Here is a 17,614-nt window from a genome sequence, read left to right as displayed (position 1 = left end):
AGGGAGGCCAAGCGGAGCCACTGGCCGACAAATACACCCCGCTGAAGGCCCCCCACAACCAACAGAACAGGGAGGGCCGAGCCCCCCCGACCCCCCCTAATGGAGGGCACCCCCCCTATTAGAGGTTTACCGGGAGGGCGACGGACCCGACCGTGCGAAGAGGCACTCAAGCAACTCAACGCACAGGGTGAGCAGACCGTGGCTTGACCCCACGACTACACACACGCACAACCCGCATGCCACCCGGGAACGAACGGAGGGAAACAACCTCGTTACTGCCCCCAGAATCACGGGGTCAAGGGCAAACCCAACCCCGTGGCAAGGCCGTAGCAGCGGAGCGCGAAGGAAGACCCAGACCCACCAAAATGACTGGACTCCCTGGAATGGGGGCCCGGAGAAGTCCATGATGCCAGCATCAAGACCCCACCAGGTGGGCACGTAGTGCCCCGCCCCCCACATCGCCAGCGTATTCGGACAAAGGCCCCTCAGCCGAGCGGGCCCCGTCCCCCCAATAGTACACCGCCTGGCACACTGACCCTGCAACAGGCAGTCAGCATGGCCGTAAGCACACAAAAAAGGTTAACCAACGGAAGCAGGCAGCGCACCGGGGAAAAACCAGGCAACAGGCTATTAACCCTAGCCTGGAGACTGCGGACGAGACAGGCGCCAGAGGGGACAGCTGAACACAGCCGCCCCGGCGGAAGGAGCGTAAGCTGGCGGTGTTGCATGACCAAGCCTCCATTTAAAAAACCCCACCCAGAGGGGTTGAGGCAGAGAAGGCTGACACGATTGGCAGACGTCATGAACGTGCAGGGGCACCCTCAAACGGTGAACCCGGGAGTTGACACTGCTCCAACACACCAGGGAATCAACCACCTTGGTGTTACCCAATGCGGTGGTTGTTCCTATAACCCCTCAAGAAAAAACTCCAAAACACACCTGCGGGTATACACCGGCTATACCGCAGTACAAGTGTTTCAGTTTTCAAAAAAGGGTTAACCCAGGCCTACGGGTCGACGAAACATTACTTCGGACCGGGCCTGGCGATACGGGAAGCACAGGGTCACTAAAGGAGGTCAAAGACCACCCCAACAGGCCCCTCTTCGCCATGCGTGAGAGAGGAGCGAAAAATAATGGAGAACCAGCCCCTAAGCACACCGTACTTGGTATTCCCAGGCGGTCTCCCAACCAAGTATTAACCAGGACCAACCTGTGTAGCGGCCGAGATCCGACGAGATCGAGCGTGTACAGGTTGGCATGGCCGTAAGCCATTACGACAGTGCTGAGTAAAAAACGTACCCAACCAGGGTCTCCATAGCGCTTAACCCTGTGACACCCGGACCGACCTGGCATTTTTCCCCCTGAAAAAAGCCCAAGTCCCTCAGGGTACCAGAACAGCAGATCTGCATCCCCGGCGGACAACGGGTTCAACTGATCCGGACCAGCGTGACCAGAACCAGTCCCGTGCCCTAACCACGCCGACATGCCTACTCCAGGAGAAAGGGCAGATATGCGTGTCGATCTTAACATGAAAAGAAGGCGCCACCCAGACGTTCGGGCGAACCGCGCCTGGTGGCCCACCCCAAGGGCGTGAGACCCCTCTACATATGTTCAGATCCATTCGGTCATCATCCCCCAGACATGAACGAGAATCCGTCGATAACCAACCCAGGTCGTGGGATGTGGTCGTCGGAAGAGGAAAAACCCCCATCCCAGTTGCTTTATAAAAACGCCGTTTTAACCACAAGCAACCAAGGCGTGCCAGTCAGTCGCCTGTTTACAGCGAGCTAGCACTATACGTGCGTCGGGACACACCCCCATCAATGAACAGGCTATTTAGACCTGTCACTGAATCCCCAAGGCGCCCAGGGGAACGACAAGAGGGGTGTGACACTTCCTAACTCCAACACTTTTTGAATAGAAAAGAAGGAAGCACCAACAGTATGTATCCCAGTCTACACAGCCGGGGGTAAAAATTGTTCACATTTTTACATCCCACCACCCTCCCATAGGAAGGAGACGGGGATCCCCAGAGAGACTTCCCACGCGAGCTGTACAGATTGAAAAGAATATATTGCATCTTGAGCCATGTAAAAAATTGGTTTTAGGGCTCTCCGGGGAAGAGGCACTGAACCCATACACACTCAATAATCGAATTGAATCGAGTACATACACAATAGAATAGGACACCTTCTAGAGGGTCCACTCACTTTGACAATCTGAGGAGGAAGGCTCTGTACTCTGATGGAGGCTCCCTCACATGGAAGGAGGAGTCCGAACCCACAGAAGGCCCGAATAGGCGCTTGGTGAGGAGGAGCCCTGACCACCCCCCCCGAAACAGATCCATCACATGGACCTGAACAGCACACGGAAGTCCTACCAACAGAGACGCGCATGGTGACGTACTCCATGGCGGGGGAATTTCTGCGGTGCACACGCCCAATATTCCAGGCATATTCCGTACACCCCCCCACCCCGTAATGTGTCGAACCGCAACGTGACAGGAACCTTGAAGGACAGGGGGTGTACCCCTGACCGACAGAAACAAGGGGGAGAGGAAAGGTTACCAGTTCACCCCTTTACGACCCCACACCCATGATACGATGTAATGACAAAAAGAGAACATGACACAGTCATAGTCAGCTCTATGAAGCGTTTGACAGCTTCACACAGCGCATGAGCTAACCTGCTATCTGATTTTTACTAAGGAAAAAACACAGAATAGAGAGGGCTCTCTAAGAGCCCCGGTCCAACATACACATGTGCTTCTGTGGCCAGTCTAACCCAGTTGTAGGTCACATGACACACACAACCCATTATCACCTACAAAAAATGGCAAAAACACTCCAGAGGAACGCCGTTTTTCATAATGAGAGAATACATAATTCTCGATTAGTATCGGCCACAGGCCTTGCTAAGCACACACGACAGCGACCAAACAATCTTTTCTTTTAGGAAAATAAAGTTTCTCCAGCAGTTTTAGCACAACCTCAGCAATCAAGCTAAGGGTTACATCGCATCCCTACCACACAAAAGACACAATGTAGTGCAACAACATGTCTGATAGGAGGATGAAAAAGTCGCAGGGAACCGGGGGGAAAACACAATCCTCCTGCTTTACCCTTAATACGGCCAGTTAAAACAGGAAAACCTGTTAATATGTGAACACACTGTTCATTGTCATCACAGGCTGAAAAAAGAACATTCTTTTACTCACTTGTCACTAAGCATAGCTTCATAGGTTAGTTACCTTAGTTGTGAGTACACGGTACATACAAACACACATGATGTTTCTCACACAACAACCAGACCATTTTCACATCTGTAACAACAACCCGATTTGCACGGAGAAGCTAACTGCCAGTGACAAAGACAGTTCACACATAACTCGCGTCGTATCCTAAATGTATTGCAGCAACACACGTTTTGGGAAAACATCGTTATTCACAAAACATTTAGAAAGGTAAAGCCAGAAGACGTGTTATAAGGTCTGGCCAAACCTTGTCCTACCCGGAACGTAGATCAGCGAAGTGCAGTCTCAAGACCCCGTAGACAACACAGCCGCTCCTGTGTTGTTCGAACTGGGCAGCGTCGCCGCTCCAACCCGTCGCTACAGTCCTCTTTGTTGACGCAATCCTTGCCGTCCTGGCTCAGGGCAGGGTCGACGAACATCCCCTGTCAAAGATGACGTCGTAGTCAAGAGTGTAAAACATGTTATAATCAAAGCACGTTCAACAGAGTAGCATTAAGCTAACGGCCGCTCCAACCGTCGGTCGCTATTGCCCCTGCTCGCGAGACGCCGAGCGAACGGCGCACGCGACCAGAGGGGAGCTCACGGCGGCGCGCGAGTAGCCGGAGCTACCTCGCGCTGGCCTTGTCCGATAGCAGCAAGCTAACGTTTCCTAGTGATCACAACAGCTAGCGCCGCAGCTAACAGTAGGCCCAACCTCTGTAGGCCACGCAGTGATCCCAGCAGGCTAACGCCGCAGCTAACAGCTGACTGGCTAACCGTAAGCTAAGCAGCTATCACCTGAACTTGTACACAATGATATAACACTCACCCAGACAGGCCGTCGTTCTGAAACCCTCCTCACTTTTTAAGAGAAAAGAGAAACAAGATGTCAACACAGCTTTACAACGGTGATTTTACCAACACCCGACGGAATCAGCACAATACCAAACCGGCCTGTGTAGCTGACTTGAACATAGATCTTCCGCTATCGAACATCTTATGCACATATCTCCTCGTGAAGGAATACTCTCATTCGGATATGAAAGATGGGGCTTAACACGGGACAGAGAGATACCCACTCGTCCAGAAAACACAGGGATCACCAGTGTTAATGGTCGCGGCCCACTAGTTAAAACTAAAATGGCTTCAGACCAAGGTCTTCTGTCGCCTAGGAGGCTGAACAAAGGACCCTAGCCTGGGGCCGGTTTTCATAAACATTGTCAATTATCCCCCATAGCACTAACAGACAAGTGGAGCCTGCCAGCAAAACATAACTCACCAAAACCAGGAACCCACCGCTTCTCACAACAGCGGCGCGTCCTACAGCCCAGCTGTGCCTTTACCGCAACCAGCACACAGCAAGGACTGCAGTTGGAAAAGCATGTAGCGGCACGAACTCCCAATACGAAAACCGGTGGAGGATTTTTAGAATGATCATCATCTTCCAGACACTCCAGTACGAAGACAATATCGCCGTATTTTCTCGAAAATAGTGAGAGAGAAAATAAAGATGATGTCAACGTATCCTTGTTTCCCAACTCTGCTCCTAATTCTTTCTTCCATCATGGTGTCAAGTGTGGGGATCTACCGAGGCACTTCTTCCTTGTGGTGAAAGCGAGAAGGAGGCGAGTGGGTGGCCCCACCCCTGCTTATATGGGTAAACTGATAGGGGTGTGGTCAGACGAATATTGGGATTAAAGGTACATTTGTGGTCTTTATTCAGTGCGCGTGCACGTATGCGAGATAGTGCATGAGTGATGCCAAGCGGATCCCCTAATGATACAGAACTGTGTAATGGGAATAATTGGGGGAGGTTGCTGGCTGATTGGTTGATGTGTGTTTTGTGACCCGCTCTCCTCCTTCCTATAGGACGATGATGACATCATGGGCCTAAGCCTTGGAATTAAAACCAGGAAGGAAATAATAAAAGATATGAATAAAATATATTAATGTTTCTCTGCATATTTTCACACCGCCAACAAAGTACTGTTGTCTGGGAATGGATTTTGGTGCATCTCCTCTCATTTCTGTGCGTCTTCTCTCAGACAGAGAGAACACAGACACCCATCCTATTATTATTATTATTCTAGTTTACATTTAGCGGCACGGTGGTGTAGTGGTTAAACTGCCGCTTAAAATTCTAAATGATGATAAAATGTACCAATTACAATTAATGACCACTAGATGGCAGCATAAGGTTTAAACATTTTTTAACATCTCTCAACTCAAAGTCTCAAAGTCCTGCCTCAAGTCAAGACCCATCTCTTCTCCACTCGCCCACCCATCCATCCTGTGTTTGTTATACTTTTCTGTTGTTTGTCTCACTACCATAAATATAATTTAAATCTAATCTAATTTATTATTATTATCTTCCAACGGTGAGTTGTGCAAATAAGTGATATTTCACATTTTAACCAATCTACTCATTGTTATTACTTATTATTGTTGTTGTTATTATTATTCTATTAAATAATAAAACAATGATCCCAGGAAATAAAGGTGTTTTACTGTGTAATCAGTAGTCATTGATCTAATGGTATATTGTAACTGCCAACTTCTCTTTTATTAATTAATAGGATACTACTACTATACTACTAATAATTATTATTTTTACTCTGGTGTTTAAATTTGTGAATATTGTTTGTATTATGTACCGTTTACATTTTTGTACAATCGTCGTTTCTGTAAATGAGGGAAACCTCAGATGCTTACGATTTTAAATAAAGGTTGAAATGAAAAGAAATATCTCCCCTACAGTACCAGTCCATGCTAGACTAAAAATCACATCCAACAAGGTGGGGGTCCCTGGTACAGAACCGTATCACGTAGGGGTCCATGACCCGTTAGGTCTGGGAGGTCCATGACATGACAGCGGTTGAGAACCAAACCATATACAGTACATTACTATTTCACCATTTCAATATGACATGAAAAGAAAATTGGCATGATCCTTTAATAGCTGAAGCACATCAGATGAATTATCATACACAAAAATCGATATGGTGCTGCCATGGCACTCGCAACGCTGGCATTTACATGATTATAATATGTCATACATTTCTTTTAATTTTTTTCTGTTTTCTTTTTTTTTTATACAAAGATATATAATAAAAATAAAATTATACAAATAATTTAATTTCTACAAAATTATCCACAAAAAAATATATATAATATATATTTATATATTCATGTATAGCTGAATCAAACATATTATACCATGGCCTGGGTGTAATGGACACTCACAAGTACAACACAATAGAGCTGCGACGTCCCTCCATGTCCACTGGACCACCACGGGACCCCATTTTGTGAAAAAATATGTACAATAAGGTGGTCAAGGGACAACTTTTTTTTTATCCCGTTCGAGTTGTGCCATGAATGACCAATTTTAAAAGTGTAAATGTCAGCTAGCTAACGTTACATTACAGCATCAAAAGCTATCGATAATGTTAGCTAACATTATAACTAACTTGCTTGTCAAGCTAATTTGTATTTATTGACAAAATGTCACATGTGTAATTCATGGCACAACTCAAACAGGATTAAAAAAATATATCTGTCTCTCGCCATCAACTACCGTACATATCTTTTCTGAAATAGGTTGTTAGCGGAAGGGGAGGGATTTGCTAAGCTAATGTTATGCTAGCAGGCGTTACGGTTACTAGTGTTACCTAAGGTTTGCAAAGAGTAAATATGATCGAACAGTATATTTAACACAAAGCTTAGGTAACTATCCAATATGCTGTATGGAATGTCACACAGTCAGCAGCAGATTCAAGTAGAAACACTGAAGAAAAAGCTACCTAAGCTTTGTATTAAACATACTGTTCAATGTTCATACATATACTGTTCAATGTTCATACATATACTGTTCATACAAACATATTCAATGTTTGCAAACCTTATGCAAGGCTAGTGACCATGATGCCTGCTAGCATAACATTAGCTTTAGCGTGTCACAAGTGTTAATATTGAATACAAAAAGCATGGAAACATGAATAAATGCTCCTTATTTTAATTAAATCATTTGTATCTTTGACCATTGGCCATGGTATAGTGGGATGATACCGTTTGAGCTCCACATGAACACATTTGAATGGACTCAGCGGATGAAATATGTTATTCAAATATGTTAATGTGCAGCTCGTCTGGCATTATCCCTTATGGAATGCATTAATATCTTAAATCTCTGAATGCAAAGGACAACAATAATAACAACAGGAAATGACTTCATCGAATGATGCTGCATGATTGGTTGGTTAAGTAGCAAGAAATGAATCTTAGGTATTGTAGCAAGGCATTGTGAATGAACTGCTGTCGCATAGAGTTAGTGTTCCTAGAACAGACATGTCGGACCTGAGGTATGGTATTTAAACATTTACACTGAGAGTCAATGGGTACATTTAATAGACAAGACACAGACTTAAGATTACATGGACATTGTGACTGGGTCATCTATTACACTTGTTTTTTTATTATTGGAGAAGCTAATATGCCCTCACATATTGACTCATATTTGTCTCCACTTTCAAATGTAAGAATTAATTACATGAAATTGGTGAGAATGAATAACTTTGTTATGCTAACAAGCACAAAGAAAGATCGGTAGTAATGCCATGCCATTTGTTGTGTAACCCACAAATACAGCATACTGTATTATGTATCTATCTGTCCATAATTCCTTCGACTCAATACCCACTGAAATGAATAGGCATGTCTGTTCTAGAAAAGCGGTTTCTATATAATGTATAATGTTCCAACCCCAGCTATTGGTCCGCGCAGCTGTCAGCTTGGCGCTGGTGAGTTTTGATTGATTGACTGGCGTAAGAGGCGGCGGCGGTGCCCGTTGATGACATCATGGTGGCGTGTCTGACACTGATGACGTCACTGGTCCTCTGTGGTGGTCAACTGGTCCTCTGTGGTGTATAGGCGGTACATCAGGGTTACTACGGCCGCCGTCAGAGCAGGAATTAACCAGTTAGCCCACCAGCTAGAAACACAAACCACTAGTTAGAAATACTGTACGTTACCAGATCCTCCATCTTAATAAACCCCACTATGAGGGGAGAGTGTCATCATGTGCAACTAAGTAACCACACACAATATTTCTAATAGACCTTAACAACAATAAGGTTTATAGGTGGATGGATGGACTGATAGTGAATCAACAGTCCCAGAGTGGAACCGATTTTAGGAGAGAGAGAGAGAGAGAGAGAGAGAGAGAGAGAGAGAGAGAGTGTGTGTGTGTCTGTGTGTGTCTGTGTGCACGTGTGTCTGTGTGTGTGAGTGTGTGAGTGTGTGTGTTATGGCTGAGCCCAAACATTCGAACCTTCGTTCGTTACGTTGGCATTCGAATTCTAAATCAACATTCGAATTTTTTTTCTATTAATTCTGTTTAAACCAATGGGGTTTTTCTTCACAGTTGCAGATAAAGATTAGGCTACACTAATATTATAGTATTAAAATAAACTGATGAGTTATATTCATTAAAGAAAGTTGATTTAATTGATTTAGTTGGGCTGGGGCTTCTCCCTGGGCTGGCTGGGTCTGGGGCTGGAAAGTTGATTTAATAAAAGAAGAAAATACTAATTTAATCAGATTAATCACATCATTCAAATTGAGGATTTAGTTTGAGGATATAAAAAAAAAAAAAAAAAAAACAGCATTTTAATTAGAAATAAAAAAAAATTTAAAACGAAGGTTCGAACGTTTGTTCGAAAAACCCTGACGAAGTTCGAATCCAAAAAACAGGCTTCGGGGACAGCCTTAGCGTGTGTGTGTCTGTGAGTGTGTGTGTGTGGCGTCTATACTTTCCGTAGCCGCATTTCTGACAAGACGCTCTCTGATTGGCCGACGTGTCTTTGGCCGATTTGTCTTAGAGCGTGGCGGCAAGTTCTTTCGACGGTTAAGCTTAGGCACTCTTTCGAAGTTGGTTAAGGTTAGAGTTTGTCTTAGAGCATGGCGATAGAACGCCAGGTAGTTTGCAGGCTGTTCAACGCGGAAATGGGCAAAGACACAGCTCGTCACGCGATTGGGCAACAGTGGCCAATCAGAGAGCGTCTGCCAGAAATGCGGCTACGGAAAGTATAGACGCGAGTGTGTGTGTACCTGGGCTCCTCACGAATGGTTGTCACAATGGATTCCTGCAGACATGAGGGGCAGTAAGCAATTCATCTTAATGAAAAACATGTTTAGGTTAAATATACTAACAATGGTATATATGTATATATATAGCTTATTGTAGCTTTGATTATCGCAGTGGTTGATTTAATTTGATTAACTTACTGATGGCTTGGCGATTTTTTCTCTGTCGTTCTGCAGAAAGAGAAAGAGAGAGAGAAAGAAAGAGAGGGGGGGTTACATTCCTTCATCTTTTCCTCTTTAGACAATGTAATTAAGGAGGACTATGAGTGAGTGAGCAAGCAAGAGAAAAAGGATTTAACGAGGCTGAATTCCTTCTTTAGAATAGATAGATAGGAGAGAGAGAGTGAGAGCCCAGTAGCGTCTATGCTTTTACCAAACAGTTCGTTTTCCGCGTTCCCGTTTTGCGCTTCGATTGGCCACGCACGTTTCTGGTCATGTGACATGTGCGCCCAATCGCATGACGCGCCAATTTCCGCCTCGACCAGCAGCAAACTACCTAACGCCTACGATCCACACTCTAACCTTAACCAACTTCGAAAGAATGCCTAAGCTTAACCGGCGAAAGAACTTGCGTCACACGATATCGCCCTGCTCTAAGACAAACTCTAACCTTAACCAACTTCGAAAGAGCGCCTAAGCTTAACCGTCCAAAGTACTTGCCGTCACACGATATCGCCACGCTCTACGACAAACTCTAACCTTAACCAACTTCGAAAGAGCGCCTAAGCTTAACCGTCCAAAGTACTCGCCGTCACACGATTGGGCGCACATGTCACATGACCAGAAACGTCAGTGGCCAATCAGAGCGCAAAACGGGAACGCGGAAACACGAACCGTTTGGTAAAAGCAATCAGGCAGCCCAGTATGTGTGCTGGTCATAGTTATCACAAGAGAGCTAGAGAGCATTGACTCTCTGCTGGAGGTCCACCGTCTAACGAGCCTCCAGCCAGGAGAGAACCATTGAGCCTAAATCCCCAGCAGGCAGCACGCTGAAGAAATCAAACCCTACTACTGGGACTCGACACGGACAGCTGGGGCATGAATGTGGACAAGGACTCTGTTGCTTTCAACATACAGTAGACCAGTTCCTCTACAACGTGTGGGCAGCCAGGCTGCAGGAAGACTTTAGACAAACAGCCAGGCTGCGGGAAGACTTTAGACAAACAGCCAGGCTGCAGGAAGACTTTAGACAAACAGCCAGGCTGCAGGAAGACTTTAGACAAACAGTCAGGCTGCAGGAAGACTTTAGACAAACAGCCAGGCTGCAGGAAGACTTTAGACAAACAGCCAGGCTGCAGGAAGACTTTAGACAAACAGTCAGGCTGCAGGAAGACTTTAGACAAACAGTCAGGCTGCAGGAAGACTTTAGACAAACAGCCAGGCTGCGGGAAGACTTTAGACAAACAGCCAGGCTGCAGGAAGACTTTAGACAAACAGCCAGGCTGCAGGAAGACTTTAGACAAACAGCCAGGCTGCAGGGAGACTTTAGACAAACAGTCAGGCTGCAGGAAGACTTTAGACAAACAGCCAGGCTGCAGGAAGACTTTAGACAAACAGCCAGGCTGCAGGAAGACTTTAGACAAACAGCCAGGCTGCGGGAAGACTTTAGACAAACAGCCAGGCTGCAGGAAGACTTTAGACAAACAGCCAGGCTGCAGGAAGACTTTAGACAAACAGCCAGGCTGCAGGAAGACTTTAGACAAACAGCCAGGCTGCAGGAAGACTTTAGACAAACAGTCAGGCTGCAGGAAGACTTTAGACAAACAGCCAGGCTGCAGGAAGACTTTAGACAAACAGCCAGGCTGCAGGGAGACTTTAGACAAACAGCCAGGCTGCAGGAAGACTTTAGACAAACAGTCAGGCTGCAGGAAGACTTTAGACAAACAGTCAGGCTGCGGGGAGACTTTAGACAAACAGCCAGGCTGCAGGAAGACTTTAGACAAACAGCCAGGCTGCAGGAAGACTTTAGACAAACAGCCAGGGGGAACGTATACACCTCTCTAAAGAAATACCCATCTCTCCCAGGGGGGACGTAAACACCTCTCTTTGATCTATTCCCCCTTCATCAGAACAAATCTGTCCTCTTCATTGCTTATCTCAGATATGAATTAAAAACAAATCAAATTTTAGATCAATATGTCAACTGGAAATTTATTTTTAGCATTTTTATACGATGAGAAGAACGTATTCCTGAAGTCCAAGAGGTCAGCAGCAGTGAGATGGGTTTCCTGCCAGAATGCTATATTTATTCTCCCCCTTTTTATTTTTGTTTAGCAAGTAAAGAAAACTTGAAGAACTATTATATACAGAACATTGAGCTTACAACAAAAAAGTGGCATGTTTGCCTTTGGCAATGAGGGGAGCTGGCCACTAGGTGGAGCCTCTCTGTAGTAGAAAAGGTATTATGGCTCTCTCTGTCTGTGAACAGTAGGCATCAGCCTTACTGAGAAAATAATTAAACAATAAAACATTTGAATAAAAGGTTATTAGTGTATTCCAACACAATAGAAGGAGCATCTTTGGATCCAGGAAATATATATATATATATATTGCTCAGGTCCTCCTGCTGCTGTTACACAGGACGGTTTCAAAGACACTGCCTTCTGGTCAGCTGAGTCTATAAGCCTATTCCATTCTACTTCAGCGACTTGCACGTCCGTTGCATTATAATGGTAGAAATACTTGCTTTGGAGTTTAGACACTTGGCTCCTTCTTCCAAACAGTAAAGAGAATGTTCTCTTTAACTGGTGTGTGGTAGACCACAGAGCGTGGTGGGGCACAGAGTGTAGTACCCCGCCAAGGCCCCGCCAAGGCCGCCATGCCAGCAAGTCTACCCGGGCCGAGGCCAGGACAAAAGGCACCCCCCCTCCCCCACAATGGAGTACAATCAGACATATCTGTAATCAACCAGCCCCCCCCCCCCACATCGCGGGCTTTCACACAAAGGAATACAGACACCAGCAAAGGACAAAGCATCACCCCTCCCCCCCCTCCCCACCCACGGCACAAACAGCAACAACGCCCCCCCTCCCCCCACCACAGGACAGGACACAATGGAACAGAGTTACCTCAACTGTGACGACATCAAACTTATTACAAGCAAAAATGGACTTCACATATTTCATCTGAATACAAATAGCCTGAGACCGAAACTGGCTGAAATCAAACAGTTGTTTTTAAACGGTAAGGCTAACATATTGTGTTTCACAGAAACAAAATTAGACTCATCTGTACAGGATCCAGAGATTGAAATTGAAAACTACTCAATAGTCAGGAGGGATAGGAACCAGTATGGAGGTGGCGTCTGTGTGTATATACACAAGGATACCAAATACATCAACCGTACTGACCTTAACCATGATGAAATTGAAACTGTTTGGATTGAAATCTTATTAGACAGGGCGAAACCGGTACTAGTAGGCACAATCTATAGACCACCAGAACAGAGTGGGTTTTATGACACACTTGATGGGTGTTTAGCTGGGGTGGAGGGGGTAGAAAAAATTCTTATTGGGGACTGGAACACGGATATGCTGCGTAAATCAGCACCCGTCTTCAAGGCCTTCAGTAGATTTTCTGACCTGCACGGTTTCAGCCAGCTAATCACACAACCCACAAGGGTATGCGATTCGACACAAACCACCATTGACCTCATTTTGACCTCTGACAAGTCCATGATCTCCAGTAAAGGGGTGATAGCATGCGGGTTAAGTGATCATTATATGATTTTCTGTACCCGCAAAAAGCTAAAACAGAAGGCCGGCTGTCACAAAACAGTCACATCTAGAGACCTCAAAACTTACTCTAGAGAGGCCTTTAACCTAGAACTGGGGAGCTTGGACTGGTCAGATGAGCTCAGTGGTACACAGGTTGAAGAAACATGGCTTGGATTCAAAACCAAATTCACAGCAATACTCAACAACATGGCACCGATAAGAACCACCAGGGTTAAAAATCGCGCTGAGGCATGGATGCACACTGAAATACTGGCCGCTATGAAAACCAGAGACAAAAAATGCTCTGAACTTCATAAAAGTCAGACAAAGCTTTCCAAAAGCTCAAACAGTGAACTCCAAGCCCACGTGGTTGAACTAAAAATCCAAAGAAACAGACTAAGAAATGACGTAAACACCATGATCAGAACCGCAAAAAGAAATTTCATCAACGACAAAACTGAGGAAAACAAAAACAAACCCCGCGAACTTTGGAAATTACTCAATAATCAACTAGGCTGCAGTAAAAAACTTAAAACCAGATTCTCAAACATAAAAATAAAGACGGACAACACGCTCATCACAGACAAGCTGGATGTAGCCAATTACTTAAACATCTTCTTCACAAACATAGCCACAACACTGGTAAACAAACTACCCTCCCACTCAGGGCATTATGGGGTAGAACACATAGTAGCATACTACAAAAACCTAGGGGTCCACAAAGACGACTTCAAACTTGAAATGGTAACAACCGATGAGGTACTCAAAAAATTGAGCGCCCTCCAACCTAACAAGGCCACTGGCCATGACAACATCCCCTCCAAATTCCTCAGAGACGCAGCAGCCGCCATCACCCCAGTCATCACACACATAATAAACCTCTCTATAAAACAGGGGCACGTCCCCAAGGACTTCAAAATTGCGAGAGTGACCCCTCTACACAAAAAGGGCAGCAAATTAGACCCAGGCAACTACCGCCCTGTTTCTATTCTTACCTCCATCTCGAAAGTCATGGAGAAAATAGTCTACGAACAGGTCGAAAAGTACCTGGCGGAAAAAAACCTAATCTACGAATTCCAATCTGGCTTCAGAACGTCCCACTCCACTGACACATGCCTCCTCTATTTGAACGACCACATCAAACAAGAGGTGGACGCTGGCAAATACTGCGGCATGGTCATGCTGGACCTACAAAAGGCCTTCGACACTGTCAATCACTCCATTCTAATGGACAAGCTAAAAGCAATTGGTTTTGATAGCCTATCAGTGAGCTGGATGCAATCCTACCTGGAGGGGAGAGAACAGATGGTAGAGGTAAACGGTACTCTATCCCCCCCCCTCACAGTGAGCTGTGGTGTTCCACAAGGAAGCATACTAGGACCGCTACTCTTCCTAATTTATGCAAATGACATGTCGTCAGCCTGTGACTGCAACTTGTTCCTGTTTGCGGACGACTCAGCCCTGCTGGTCTCTGACAAGAACAAATTGCAGGTTGAAAAAACCCTCAGCACGGAACTAGGCAAAATCTGCATATGGCTCGCTGATAACAAACTATCATTACACATGGGCAAAACAGAGTCCATTCTCTTCGGTTCAAATAACAAACTCAGCAAGACCGACGGCTTCTCAGTTACAGTGGGTGACAATATTGTCACAAGGAAAGACGAAATTACCTACCTGGGTTCCATCCTAGAGGCAAATCTTTCCTGTGACAAAATGGCATCCAATGTAATAAAAAAAGTCAACCAACGAACTAGATTCTTGTACCGGATCTCCTCTCTGGTAAACAAGAATACCCTGAGGACTCTGGCAGGAGCACTCATTCAAGGGTACTATGACTATGCGTGCACCTCATGGTACCAAAGCACCTCAAAGGCGCTTAAAACAAAATTACAAACATCACAAAACAAACTGGTCAGACTACTACTTGACCTGAACCCCAGAACCCACCTCACCCCTGCCCACTTTGCCAACCTAGGATGGCTTAGAGTAGACGACAGAGTACAGCAACTTGCAATGGGCCTGGTCTACAAGATACACTATACGACCGGGGTGCCCATGTACATGTCAAAATACTTCCCAAAGGTCAGTGAATACCACAACCACTACACCAGAGGAAGCTCAACAAATCATGTTAAACCCAGATTCGGCTCAAACAAGGGACTAAACACGTTTCGCAATTATGCCACAACAATGTGGAACGCCCTACCCAAAGCTGTAAAGGAATGTGAATCCCTGCCCACATTCAAAACCGCCCTTAAAGAGCACCTACGGGAGGCTGCAATTCGAAACTGGCCACCGTAAATGCCCAAAACCCCCACCACCTCCTAATAGACAGTCTCCTCCCCACCGCATGTATATATTCCCTCCCCGCCGTATGTATATTCCCCTCCCACCCACCCACCCCCTCCTAATGTACAGTCCCCTCCCCATCATATGTATATACTCTGTCAGGATCTAGGGGTAACAGTACTGTATATTTGAATACCGCCTATGTCACAAATGTATCAGTACTAAATACCTATATGTCCCTATGCCATAAATGTCATGTATGTTATGTATGTCATAAATGTCTATATGAATTGAAAATGGGGGACCCTGATGGAAACAAGACAAACGTCTTTCTCAGGTCTGCATCCCCTTAACAATTGTATGTATTGAGCCGTACTGTATTGTACCCATTCTGCAATCTGTTAAATAAAGTTTTCATTCATTCATTCATTCACCTACCTACACCTTTTCGGTCATTTTATTTATGTTTTCGTTTTTTTTTTTATGTTCTACTATGCTTTGTAAAAGAAGTCCGAAATAAAATCATTCATTCATTCATAGTAGGACATAGAGTGTGGTGGGACATGTTGGTTGGTGCACCACGAGATGAGTACAGGATGCGTGATTTTTTTTCGTAGCCGCAGTTTGCGGAGACGCTCTCTGATTGGCCACTGACGTTTCTGGTCATGTGACATGTGCACCCAATCGTGTGACGCCTGCATGCAAACTACCTAACGCCTAGTTATATCACTGGTTAAGCTTAGGCGACTCTTTCGAAGTTGGTTAAGGTTAGAGTTTGGAATCAGGGCTGGTGTTCTATCGCCCTGCTCTAAGACAAACTCTAACCTTAACCAACTTCGAAAGAGCGCCTAAGCTTAACCGGTGAAAGAAACAGGCGTCACGCGATTGGCCGCACATGTCACACGACCAGAAACGTCAGTGGCCAATCAGAGAGCGTCTCCGCAAACTGCGGCTACGAAAGAAAATCACGCGTACAGGACACCTGTATTGTAAACTCGGCTGTACAAGTTGAATACATCTCATGCCCACTTGGGTAGAAATAAGGAAAACGGTAGTCCTCATCTGTATAATATGAACAGAATAAAACATGGCCGTTAGCCATTAGAGACACCAGACTCTTATTCAGATATTAGGGTTCCAAAATGTTATTAAATTGGTGGGGTTTTGTAACGTAATATACATGTAAGGTGGCACTTTTTTTTTATGAATGTTTTAATCATGTGACCTTGAATGAACCCTCTGGGCCTCCTCTCCTGCTTATTAACACAAATGTATTACGGTGTGTTATTTTATCATAACTACTAAATAAATATAAACTAAACCAAACACGCAAACAAAACACACAACACACACAGATTAAACACACAACACACACACAGACTAAACACACAAGCACACCAAACACACACACATCTGACCAAACAAACACACGCACACAAAGACTAAACACACAAGCACACCAAACACACACACATCTAATCTGACTAGTAATATGAACCTCCAACAAACTAGGTTACCAATTGATATCTGCTTAACGTTAGAAGAGGAAATATATAGACTCAAAGCAATAATAACCCACCCTGCGTGCGCGACACATAATGTAAATATGCTATATTATCATAAACACAGACAGTACAATGTACAATGTACAGCTCACGCTTTAATAATTAATAAGTGTATATGGGGTCAATGTGTCACCTCCTCCAGAAATGTGGTGACATCGTAGACTTTGTTCTCCAGGATGATCCACGTACTCTTGAAGGTGTTCCTCTCCTCGACCTCTGACAGCGTGTAGTATTTAATCACATCATCCTGGTTGTTCTCCACCGTTTCCTCCATTTGTGTCATAATAATAAATTAAAAAGAAAAAAGTCCGGTGGGGGAAAAAAACCTACCGATCGATGAATAAAATCTGTCCGGTGGTGATATCAGTCAGTATATATTAATAATAATGACTCTGCAGCACATCCGCAGCAGCAGCAGCGACACTTTATTGATTATGATTTGGCTTCGGTTCCTCCGGAGCGCAACTTTCATCTGTTGCTGCAGAGTTCCTGACCACGCCCCCTCCGGTATCTGTTCGGCGCTGTTATTCTAAGCGCTGGGCTGTCGTGCTGCAGCTGGAAGCATCTCCAAATACGCCCCTGGGGTAGTGATCCACATTCCTTTACAGCTTTGGGTAGGGCGTTCGCCCCTGCAGGAAGCATTATTATTTCCGTATCTTAGCCTG

The 17,614-nt window shown here is 45.1% G+C and overlaps 1 protein-coding gene across 1 annotated transcript; it reads right to left on the bottom strand.

Moving 5' to 3' along the window:
* Window positions 1-6,188: 6,188 nt before the first annotated feature.
* On the bottom strand, window positions 6,189-17,223 carry LOC311248599 (cytochrome b5-like; the record flags this gene model as incomplete). Its single annotated transcript, XM_084339457.1, has 4 exons — window positions 6,189-8,222; window positions 9,341-9,375; window positions 9,518-9,547; window positions 17,083-17,223. The coding sequence occupies 4 exons, from the start codon at window positions 17,221-17,223 to the stop codon at window positions 8,117-8,119; spliced, it is 312 nt and encodes a 103-aa protein (XP_084195583.1). The 3' UTR covers window positions 6,189-8,116.
* Window positions 17,224-17,614: the final 391 nt, after the last annotated feature.

This window comes from Notolepis coatsorum (assembly GCF_963971535.1).
Source record: "Notolepis coatsorum genome assembly, contig: SCAFFOLD_252, whole genome shotgun sequence".
Taxonomy (NCBI): Eukaryota; Metazoa; Chordata; class Actinopteri; order Aulopiformes; family Paralepididae; genus Notolepis; species Notolepis coatsorum.
This window is presented reverse-complemented; position numbering and strand designations above follow the sequence as displayed.